The sequence below is a fragment of the Salmo salar genome, chromosome 13, assembly GCF_965601325.2.
Source record: "Salmo salar chromosome 13, fSalSal1, whole genome shotgun sequence".
Lineage (NCBI taxonomy): Eukaryota > Metazoa > Chordata > Actinopteri > Salmoniformes > Salmonidae > Salmo > Salmo salar.
The window spans coordinates 67,981,687-67,994,271 of NC_138303.1; the positions used below are offsets into that span (position 1 = coordinate 67,981,687).

Sequence of the window (12,585 nt, forward strand, 5' to 3'; positions counted from 1 at the left end):
GTATTTCACTGAAAGAATAAAAGTTTTGTTTTCGAAATGATAGTTTCCAGATTTTACCATATTAATGACCTAAGGCTTGTATTTCTGTGTGTTATTATATTATAATTAAGTCTATGATTTGATAGAGCAGTCTGACTGAGTGGTGGTAGGCAGCAGCAGGCTCGTAAGCATTCATTCAAACAGCACTTTACTGCATTTGCCAGCAGCTCTTCGCAATGCTTCAAGCATTGCGCTGTTTATGACTTCAAGCCTATCAACTCCCGAGATTAGGCTGGCAATACTATAGTGCCTATAAGAACATCCAATAGTCAAAGGTATATGAAATATAAATGGTATAGAGAGAAATAGTCCTATAATTCCTATAATAACTACAACCTAAAACTTCTTACCTGGGAATAATGAAGACTCATGTCAAAAGGAACCACCAGCTTTCATATGTTCTCATGTTCTGAGCAAGAAACTTAAACGTTAGCTTTATTACATGGCAAATATTGCACTTTTACTTTCTTCTCCAACACTTTGTTTTTGCATTATTTCATTATTTATTTGAGACAAAATTGATTTTATTGATGTATTATAATAAGTTAAAATAAAAGTGTTCATTCAGTATTGTTGTAATTGTCACTACCGATTAATCGGCCGATTAATCGGTATCGGCTTTTTTGGGTCCTCCAATAATCGGTATCGGCGTTGAAAAATCATAATTGGTCGACCTCTAATGGAGATCCTATGTAATTCTATCCAGATCACATTTAAGAATGAGGTGGGCCAGTACGACCTGGAGGTGACCACCTTCCAACTGGCTGTGCTGTTTGCCTGGAACCAGAGGCCGCGGGAGAGGATCAGCTTTGAGAACCTTAAGCTGGCCACGGAGCTTCCTGATGCCGAGCTCCGACGCACCCTCTGGGTAATGCACAGTGTCAAAGGGTAGATAGAGGTCAAAGGGTTATCTTATCGTAAGGACTAGAGTTGCAAGATTCCTGTAACATTTTCAAAATTACCATGTTTTCCCGAAATCCAAGTAGAAGGACTTCTGGATGGGTGGCATATCCTCGCTTTATTCCGGGAGTCTTCCATCCGGGATTTCTGGAAAACCTGTTTTTTATTAATTTGATATGCAGCAAACAAACCCTGAAACCTCCCTGCAGTTTCCATGCGACCATAACCATTAGTACTTTCTAAAATGGTTTTTGATTAACGTCTAGCAGTGATGGATTGTCCTTATCGGTCCCGCTTTAAATGACGTTCAGCTTATGAAGTCTTCATAAAGACTTCATAAGCACTACTATGTGTTACAAAGCTATAACTGTATGTCATGCTTTATAAAGGCTTCATAAATGTGGCATAACTTACATAATCACCAATGTCAAATGTGAAATAACCCAATATGTCAAATATGATATAAATGTGCTTTATAAAGGGGGGGCATGTTGTGCTGATGGATGGCATATGCTCTAAAGTGAAGTCATGTTTGTCACATTACACTTCATCTCTGGTGGACCAACACATCAAACTTGGCCTTCATTATTAGTTAGGGTTAGGTTTAAAATGCAAATTATGGGGAGGGTTTAGCCATAATTGAATTTTTGACTGTTAACTTGTGACAATGACCAATACTTTACCCAGGTCACTCCCACTAAGGCCAACTTTGAATGGTTGATATCCCAGACTTATATGTGCAATAGCCTGGGGACGACATTACACCAAGAAACGCTTACCGTGATGAAAGCCCACAACCTAAAGAACTTGAATGTGGCTTTCTTCTGGAACTAAGTTAGATGTTCCTCAGTACACACACGCGCACACAACAAAAACGAGTCATACCGTTCGGTACTGGGCCCAGCCATGTCTTTGACACATTCACCCAATCCCTCACTGGAAGATCAGCCGCAAAATGTTGCCACCATTTGTATCAGTTTGTCATCAAGCCGTGGTCTCCAGCATGGGAACAGAAGAGGAATACTTGGTGCAGTAGTCTCAGGTTGGATTACTCCAAATCATCTTGGTTCTGACACAAACTTTGCAGGTCCATTTAACCCATTTAAATATACTGCTCAAAAAAATAAAGGGAACACTTAAACAACACAATGTAACTCCAAGTCAATCACACTTCTGTGAAATCAAACTGTCCACTTAGGAAGAAACACTGATTGACAATACATTTCACATGCTGTTGTGCAAATGGAATAGACAACAGGTGGAAATTATAGGCAATTAGCAAGACACCCCCAATAAAGGAGTGGTTCTGCAGGTGGTAACCACAGACCACTTCTCAGTTCCTATGCTTCCTGGCTGATGTTTTTGTCACTTTTGAATGCTGGCGGTGCTTTCACTCTAGTGGTAGCATGAGACGGAGTCTACAACCCACACAAGTGGCTCAGGTAGTGCAGCTCATCCAGGATGGCACATCAATGCGAGCTGTGTCAAGAAGGTTTGCTGTGTCTGTCAGCGTAGTGTCCAGAGCATGGAGGCGCTACCAGGAGACAGGCCAGTACATCAGGAGACGTGGAGGAGGCCGTAGGAGGGCAACAACCCAGCAGCAGGACCGCCTTTGTGCAAGGAGGAGCAGGAGGAGCACTGCCAGAGCCCTGCAAAATGACCTCCAGCAGGCCACAAATGTGCATGTGTCTGCTCAAACGGTCAGAAACAGACTCCATGAGGGTGGTATGAGGGCCCGACATCCACAGGTAGGGGTTGTGCTTACAGCCCAACACCGTGCAGGACGTTTGGCATTTGCCAGAGAACACCAAGATTGGCAAATTCGCCACTGGCACCCTGTGCTCTTCACAGATGAAAGCTGGTTCACACTGAGCACGTGACAGACGTGACAGAGTCTGGAGACGCCGTGGAGAACGTTCTGCTGCCTGCAACTTCCTCCAGCATGACCGGTTTGGCGGTGGGTCAGTCATGGTGTGGGGTGGCATTTCTTTGGGGGGCCGCACAGCCCTCCATGTGCTCGCCAGAGGTAGCCTGACTGCCATTAGGTACCGAGATGAGATCCTCAGACCCCTTGTGAGACCATATGCTGGTGCGGTTGGCCCTGGGTTCCTCCTAATGCAAGACAATGCTAGACCTCATGTGGCTGGAGTGTGTCAGCAGTTCCTGCAAGAGGAAGGCATTGATGCTATGGACTGGCCCGCCCCTTCCCCAGACCTGAATCCAATTAAGCACATCTGGGACATCATGTCTCGCTCCATCCACCAACGCCACGTTGCACCACAGACTGTTCAGGAGTTGGCGCATGCTTTAGTCCAGGTCTGGGAGGAGATCCCTCAGGAGACCATCCGCCACCTCATCAGGAGCATGCCCAGGCATTGTAGGGAGGTCATACAGGCACGTGGAGGCCACACACACTACTGAGCCTCATTTTGACTTGTTTTAAGGATATTACATCAAAGTTGGATCAGCCTGTAGTGTGGTTTTCCACTTTAATTTTGAGTGACTCCAAATCCAGACCTCCATGGGTTGATAAATTGGATTTCCATTGATTATTTTTGTGTGATTTTGTTGTCAGCACATTCAACTATGTAAAGAAAAAAGTATTTAAGATTATTTCATTCATTCAGATCTAGGATGTGTTATTTTAGTGTTCCCTTTATTTTTTGAGCAGTGTACTTACAGTAACCTGTGGATCATGATAACCTTCAAAACTCAGCAGAACATTTTATGTAGTATCCTGCAATACTTTGTTTGAAGTGAGACACCTTTGGTCATTCATAACACATACGTAAAGGATTAGTGATCATTTGAGTTTACTTCACTAACAGCTAAAACAAATAAACATTAACATTAATAACCACAAACTCTAATTGGGGAGATGGGGAAACTCCATCCGATTTCGTGTTTTTATATTCCTCTTTCACTTATAAATCTCGTGACGGAGATGTGGCTGTATCTAGGAGGATTTTTCATTTGCTGAGCCTGCTATTTATTTAAAATAATGACTGAGTTAGCTACTGTACAGTATGCAATCTAACTCAACTACTACAAATTAATTTAAATTACAATAAATAAAGGTTACGTTTTTCGCTGCCCAGTGGCACCACAAGTGGGCACTGATCATCACATGATCAGCATCTCGTCAACAACACTAAAAAAAGTTATTCTGGGTCACGGAATTTTGAAAATAAATGTCCCCCACGTAATAGTGGAAAAGTGTCAACCTGTATTTATTCATGATATATGAAAAATAATTGTCTAAACATGACCAATTATTAAATTTGGGTTTTTAAAACATATTCCAAGGTCACAAAAATGCCCCCAATGCGAATCACTGTATATGGAGTACATATGTTTACCGACCGGCTTGATTCGGTCTTATGTTGCAAAATTTGAAATAGCGTTTCATACATTGGATAAAAGTAGAGACTCAACTAGAAAATGGTATTTCATATAGTACAGTTGAGGAACAATGTGAAAGTAATTTTGCTTTGAAAGTTGATTAACTTGTAACCACACTTTTGAGAAAATGGCCCTTGAATGTTTTGGTACCAACTGGAGAGCTCTTCTTTGTCTACAACCATTCAACATCGTTCACACCCTCTTAATCTTTAGCCCTACCCATCTCTTTAACCTCTCTATGGTCGGCGGGACGAAATCGTCCCACCTACTCAACAGCCAGTTGAATCCCGTGGCGCGTTATTCAAATACCTTAGAAATGCTATTACTTCAATTTCTCAAACATATGACTATTTTACACCATTTTAAAGACAAGACTCTCGTTAATCTAACCACACTGTCCGATTTCAAAAAGGCTTTACAACGAAAGCAAAACATTAGATTATGTCAGCAGAGTACCCAGCCAGAAATAATCAGACACCCATTTTTCAAGCTAGCATATAATGTCACATAAACCCAAACCACAGCTAAATGCAGCACTAACCTTTGATGATCTTCATCAGATGACAATCTTAGGACATTATGTTATACAATTACATGCATGTTTTGTTCAATCAAGTTCATATTTATATCAAAAACCAGCTTTTTACATTAGCATGTGACGTTCAGAACTAGCATACCCCCGCAAACTTCCGGTGAATTTACTAAATTACTCACGATAAACGTTCACAAAAAACATAATTATTTTAAGAATTATAGATACAGAACTCCTCTATGCACTCGCTATGTCCGATTTTAAAATAGCTTTTCGGTGAAAGCACATTTTGCAATATTCTAAGTAGATAGCCCGGCATCACAGGGCTAGCTATTTAGACACCCACCAAGTTTAGCCCTCACCAAAGTCAGATTTACTATAACAAAAATGTTATTACCTTTGCTGTTCTTCGTCAGAATGCACTCCCAGGACTTCTACTTCAATAACAAATGTTAGTTTGCTTCAAAATAATCCATAGTTATGTTCAAATATCCTCTGTTTTGTTAGTGCGTTCAAGACACTATCCGAATGGTAAAGAAGGGTGACGCGCACAACGCATTTCGTGACAATACATTTCTAAATATTCCATTACCGTACTTCGAAGCATGTCAACCGCTGTTTAAAATCAATTCTTTATGCCATTTTTCTCGTAAAAAAGCGATTATATTCCGACCGGGAAAGCGTGTTTACGTTCAAAGACGAAAGAAAATAAAACACGGGGTCGACTCGTGCACGAGCCTCAGTCTGATGGTTCTCTGACCGGCCACTATCCAAACGCGCTAATGTTTTTCAGCCAGAGGCTGGAATTACATCATTCAGCTTTTTCCCGGGTTCTGAGAGCCTATGGGAGCCGTAGGAAGTGTCACGTTACAGCAAAAATCCTCAGTTTTCAATAAACAGAGCCAAGAAGAACAAGAACTTGTCAGACAGGCCACTTCCTGTAAGGAATCTTCTCAGGTTTTTGCCTGCCATATGAGTTATGTTATACTCACAGACACCATTCAAACAGTTTTAGAAACTTTAGGGTGTTTTCTATCCAAAGCCAATATTTATATGCATATTCTAGTTACTGGGCAGGAGTAGTAACCAGATTAAATCGGGTACGTTTTTTTATCCGGCCGTGTCAATACTGCCCCCTATCCCCAACAGGTTAAGAATTCGCATGTGAGGCTATGTACTAAATAATCAAAGATTTCAACACTAAAGGCTGGCTTATACTACGCGTGTGTTTGAATTTAATCTGGAGTGCCAGAGTGTGCCCTGGGCGTTTGTAAACTCCGAGCATTGTCAGGCTATCCGTTCGTAAATTCAGACCGTTTCTCGCTCGGAGCGTTCAGAATGCACACTGGACGCTCTGGCCGAGGAGTAGGGTTGATCCGAGCGTTCTGACCTAACAGCAGTCAAGCACCCAAGCTAACTAGCTAACTTTGGCTAGCTACTTCCAGACAAATGAGAGGACCAGTCTGACCATTCTACTCACCCTAGCAGAGCTGGTTAGGCTGTTTTGTATGTTATCCAAAGCGTTGGTGACTGCAACTGTGCTGCTGGCAAAAATATAATGATGCTTTTTTTTGCCAACATTTACTGACACCGGCCATATTCAACGAGTGTTGAGCAGTCGTAAATTCGTCAGTTATTCTGCACTCTGGCAAACTCAGACCTAGAGTTCTCTGAAATCGGAGTAGATAACCAGAGCAAATTTACCAGCTACGTCTATCACAGTGACATCATAAGCATTCTATTGAAATAGTTAATTGCATAGTGGAGTCTTTTTTGTTTAGACCTAGCTAGCTAAACAATGAAGCATAATCCCAACTCATAACGTTACTACCCTGCATGAATCTGCAGGTAGCTAACCAACCAGGTTCAATGTTAGCTAGCTAACATTGGGCTATAACTAGCAATGCAAATAGCTCTGAGATAGGAATAATATTACTACATAGATCATACACGTGATGTTAGCTAGCCAGCCAGCTAACTTTAGCTAGCTAGCTAACAGTACACTTTAACTTGACTTTCTGACAGAATTAGACACATTTAACCCCTGTGCGGCCTCCGTCCCATACGGGACGGACATCCAGCAAAAAATCATATCGCCATTAGCATAACAAAATTTAATAATAATAAAAATAAATAAAAAATTCAAATTATATCGTTTTATAGATACACCTCTCCTGAATCGAACCACGTTGTCCGATTTCAAAAAGGCTTTACAGCAAAAGCAAAACATTAGATTATGTTAGAGGAGTATATCGTAAAAGTAGCCACATAGCCATTTTCCGACCAACCACATGCATCACAAATAACCAAAAAACAGCTAAATGCAGCACTAACCTTTGACAATCTTCATCAGATGACACACCTAGGACATCATGTTACACAATACATGCATTCTTTTGTTCGATAAAGTTCATATTTATATATAAAAACAGCATTTTACATCGGTGCGTAACGTTGACTAACTATTTTCCCTCAAATGCATCCGATGAAAGAGCTACAATTTACTAAATTACTATTCGAAAACATTTTTAAAATGTAATATTGTCATTCTAAGATTTATAGATGAATATCTCTTGAAAGCACCTGTAATACCAGATTTAAAATTAATTTTGCTGGGTAATCATACTTTGCGATGAAAGGGGATGCGATACTCTGAAAAATAGGCTAACGTTACATGTCAGCGCCATCTTGGAACAATCGCATATCACATCTAGTCTTGTATACTATTGTCAATAATCCCTTACCTTTGGTTGTCTTCATCAGAAAGCACTTCCAGGAATCCCAGGTCCACAACAAATGTATTTTAGTTCGAAAAAGTTCATCCATTATGTTCCATTAGCTTGTTCTTGTTAGCGCGTCTGAAGGCTGATCCAAATCCTCCGTCGGCCACAGGACAGCCATTTCGACAAAAAGCATTTTTTTCCCATTTAGGTTTGTTCAAACATGTCAAACGTTGTATAACATAAATTTTCAGGGCCTGTTTCAACAAGAGAGCCAATAAGATTCGAGGGGGACGATTGCATTGTGTTTCAAAACGTTTCGAAAGGGGAGGGTAACCAGGGGCGCCGGCGTCATAATGGTGATGGCCCTCTCCGTGTGACCCACGTTCCACAGCGTCTCATTCATAAAATTTTAACAGTAGAACGCTTAGGATCTTTGCTGTAACGTGACACTTCCTACGGCTCCCATAGGCTCTCAGAACCCGGGAAAAAGCTGAATGATGTCGAGGCAGCCCCTGACTGAAAAACATTAGCGCGTTTGGATAGTGGTCGGTCAGAGTACTATGAGACTGAGGCGCGTGCACGAGACGACCCCATGTTTTTATTTTCTCTCTCTTTGTACTAAAAACACAGATTCCCGGTCGGAATATTATCGCTTTTTTACGAGAAAAATGGCATAAAAATTGATTTTAAACAGCGGTTGACATGCTTCGAAGTACGGTAATGGAATATTTAGAATTTTTTTGTCACGAAACGCGTCGAGCGCGTCACCCTTCTTTACACTTCGGATACTGTCTTGAACGCACGAACAAAACAGAGGATATTTGAACATAACTATGGATTATTTTGAAGCAAACTAACATTTGTTATTGAAGTAGAAGTCCTGGGAGTGCATTCTGACGAAGAACAGCGAAGGTAATAACATTTTTGTTATAGTAAATCTGACTTTGGTGAGGGCTAAACTTGGTGGGTGTCTAAATAGCTAGCCCTGTGATGCCGGGCTATCTACTTAGAATATTGCAAAATGTGCTTTCACCGAAAAGCTATTTTAAAATCGGACATAGCGAGTGCATAGAGGAGTTCTGTATCTATAATTCTTAAAATAATTGTTTTTTGTGAACGTTTATCGTGAGTAATTTAGTAAATTCACCGGAAGTTTGCGGGGGGGTATGCTAGTTCTGAACGTCACATGCTAATGTAAAAAGCTGGTTTTTGATATAAATATGAACTTGATTGAACAAAACATGCATGTATTGTATAACATAATGTCCTAGGTGTGTCATCTGATGAAGATCATCAAAGGTTAGTGCTGCATTTAGCTGTGGTTTGGGTTTATGTGACATTATATGCTAGCTTGAAAAATGGGTGTCTGATTATTTCTGGCTGGGTACTCTGCTGACATAATCTAATGTTTTGCTTTCGTTGTAAAGCCTTTTTGAAATCGGATAGTGTGGTTAGATTAACGAGAGTCTTGTCTTTAAAATGGTGTAAAATAGTCATATGTTTGAGAAATTGAAGTAATAGCATTTCTAAGGTATTTGAATAACGCGCCACAGGATTCCACTGGCTGTTACGTAGGTGGGACGATTTCGTCCCACCGACCCTAGAGAGGTTAATATCTGAAAATGTAGCTAGCTAGACTCTCTTACCCTTATACATGGATGAACGCTTCTCCCTCTCTGTCACGGATGCCATGGTTGCCCTTAGTTTAAAGATGTAATCCGGAGGCTTCTGTGTGTTCTGTTTTCAACTCTGTCTGCATATTTGCAATCAAACGCCTGAATTTTCTCCATCTCCTTAGCTCTCATACTCTCTAATTCCACTGATTTCAAAACTCGGTCTTCCAGAAACTCCCGAGTGGCGCAGCGGTCTAAGGCACTGCATCCCAGTGCTTGAGGTGTCACTACAAACACCCTGGTTCGAATCCAGGCTGTATCACAACCGGCCGTGATTGGGAGTCCCATAGGACGGCGCACAATTGGCCCAGCATCGTCCGTGTTTGGCCAGTGTAGGCCATCAATAATCTGAGTACTGAGCTCAGAAAAAAACTCTAGGCTATACAGATAGCCGCCATCTTGGAGTCATCTAATATCATAATTTGCATTAGAAATATTCCCTTACCTTTGATGATCTTCATCAGAAGGCACTTCCAGGAATCCCAGGTCCACAACAAATGTTGTTTTGTTCGATAAAGTCCATAATTTATGTCCAAATAACTCCTTGTTGTTCGCACTTTCAGTAAGCTACTTCAAATGTAGAAAGCGCGCGGACGATGTCGCGACGAAAAGTAAAAAAAAAAAGTTGTATTTACATTCGTTCAAACATGTCAAACGTTGTAAAACATCAATCTTTAGGGCCTTCAGAACATGAAGATTCAGTAATATTTCAACCGGACGGTTCCTGTGTCTTGAAAAAGGTTTTGGAACGGGAGGATCCATCCTCATGAACGCGCGCCAAGAAGTGATGTCATTCTCTGGGTGACAAACTTCCCAGGCTTCTCATTCGGTCTCTGTTCATCGTAGACGCTTCAAACAACTTTCTAAAGACTGTTGACATCTAGTGGAAGCCTTCGGAAGTGCAAAATGAACCCTAACTCGCCGTGTGTTCGATTGGCAATGACTTGAAAGGACTACAAGCACCAGAATTCTCACTTCCTGCTTAGATGTTTCTCAGGATTTTGCCTGCCATATGAGTTCTGTTATACTCAGACATCATTCAAACAGTTTTAGAAACTTCAGAATGTTTTCTTTCCAAATCTTCCAGTTCCTGGGCCCGAGTAGTAGGCCGTTTAATTTGGGTACGTTTTTCATCCGGCCGTGAAAATACTGCCCCCTACCCTAGTGAAGTTAAGGCACATGAAAGTTAACATGTTCCAGAAGGCATTTCTGACAAACGCAATTTAATAAAAATAAAAGTTTACCTTCAAATGGCGCTCCTGTGAAGTAGTGGCGTGCGACATACGCCTACTTTGCTGAAACAAGTCACATATTGGCTTAGAGCCAGCAGCAGTGCGTGGGTAAAATCACTGGGCAAGCCAAGACGATACTATTTTACTTCCTATTTGTGATATTTGCGTTGTTTGCTCTATAACCCATTCATTCATACGCCACCGTGATATACAATAAGTCCGCGACAACAAGACAAGTCACACAGTGGAGGAATAAATTCAAATACGTTTCATCACAAAACTGGAAAGCAACATCTGTCCGGTGAAGAGCAAGAACTATTCTGTGTGCTGCTGTAAATCTATTGTATGTAATACTCAGTAGGGTCTGTCGAATGTGTATATGGTGTAATTTCACGGGGCTCTGAATAATACAGCGTGTTGCTGGCCTTTCACCACACACATTCCAGCGGCTGCCACAATGCGAATCACTGTGTTTGGAATACATAATCATTACGTGGCTTACTGCACTACAGAAAACCCGCTAACCAAACAGTGGAGGGCATGCTCACTGAATTAAAGGGCAACTTCACCCCCCAAAATTTTCCCAGACCTCAAAAGTCATCTCCTGATGTGGTTTAAGCATTCTTGTGAACATAGAATTCAAATTGTTTTATTATTTAGTGTGATACAAAATAAATACATGGGTGAAATACGAAACCTGGAAAAACTTAACAGAGTAAACGGAGTTTGTGGGCGGAAAACAAAGTTGGCAAAAAATAACTACCAGTGTTTTTTTGCAGTGCATATGACTGCACCTCAGAGTGTTTTGGGGAAGGTTGAGGTCAGGTCCAATATTGACTATGCACCAAAGAGGTTAGGCCATCCTATACTGAACAAAAATATGAACGCAACATGTAATGTGTTGGTCCCATGTTTCATGAGCTGAAATAAAAGATTCCAGGAATGTTCCCTGTGCACAAAAAACTTACTAATCTAAAATGTTGTGCACAAATTTGTTTACATCCCTGTCAGTGAGCATTAGTCCTTTGCCAAGATAATCCATCCACCTGACAGGTGTAGCATATCAAGAAGCTGATTAAACAGCATGATCATTACACAGGTGCACCTTGTGCTGGGGACAATAAAAGGCCACTCTAAAATGTGCGGTTTTGTCACACAACATAATGTCACAGATGTCTTGAGGGAGTGTGCAATTGGCATGCTGACTGCAGGAATGTCCACCAGAGCTGTTGCCAGAGAATTGCATGTTCATAAGCCACCTCCCAACATTTTCAAGAATTTGGCAGTATGTCTAACTGGCCTCACAACCGCAGACCACGTGTAACCACACCAGCCCAGGACCTCCACATCTGGCTTCTTCACCTGCGGGATGGTCTGAGACCAGACACCCGCACAGCTGATGAAATTGTGGTTTTGCACAAACTAAGAATTTCTGCGCAAACTGTAACAAACCGTCTCAGGGAAGCTAATCTGCGTGCTTGTCGTCCTCACCAGGGTCTTGACCTGACTGCAGTTTGGCGTTGTAACTGACTTCAGTTGGCAAATTCTTACCGATGGCCACTGGCACGCTGGAGAAATGTTTTATCACGGATTAATTCTGGTTTCAACTGTACCGGGCAGACTGCGTGTATGGCGATGTGGGCGAGCGGTTTGCTGATGTGAACGGAGTGCCCCATGGTGGCAGTAAGGTTATGGTATGGGAAGGCATAAGCTATAGACATCAAACACCATTGCATTTTATCGATGGTAATTTGAATGCACAAAGACAGTGATGAGATCCTGAGGCCCATTGTCGTGCCATTCATCCACCGCCATTACCTCATGTTTAAGCATGATAATGCATGGCTGAAAATGTCCCAGTTCTTCCATGGCCTGCATACTCAGCAGCAATGTTACCTCTATTTTGAGCACTGAGCAAATTTCAGGTCTGCTGAGTGCTAACTTCAACGTTGTGAAAATTCTGTGCAACTTCCAGCGCATGTTTACTATGAACTCTGAGGCTGTACTTGATTTAAGTTAGTTTTAACAGTGGCCATTTTATCATATTATAGGCCTACCATAAGAAAACAATGGAGAAAATGCAA

At 41.5% G+C, this 12,585-nt stretch overlaps 1 protein-coding gene across 7 annotated transcripts in view; it reads left to right on the plus strand.

The window, feature by feature from the left end:
- The window catches only part of LOC106567583 (cullin-5), a 55,786-nt gene that overhangs the window by 32,613 nt on the left and 10,588 nt on the right, over window positions 1-12,585 (plus strand). For all 7 annotated transcript variants that reach the window (XR_014380132.1, XM_014137082.2, XM_082960283.1 and 4 more), the window contains one exon: window positions 746-907. Coding sequence is in view for 6 of the 7 variants with exons in the window: in XM_014137082.2 (XP_013992557.1) it covers window positions 746-907 (162 nt within the window). In the remaining variant the exon portion in view is untranslated. The remainder of the gene's footprint in view (window positions 1-745; window positions 908-12,585) is intronic.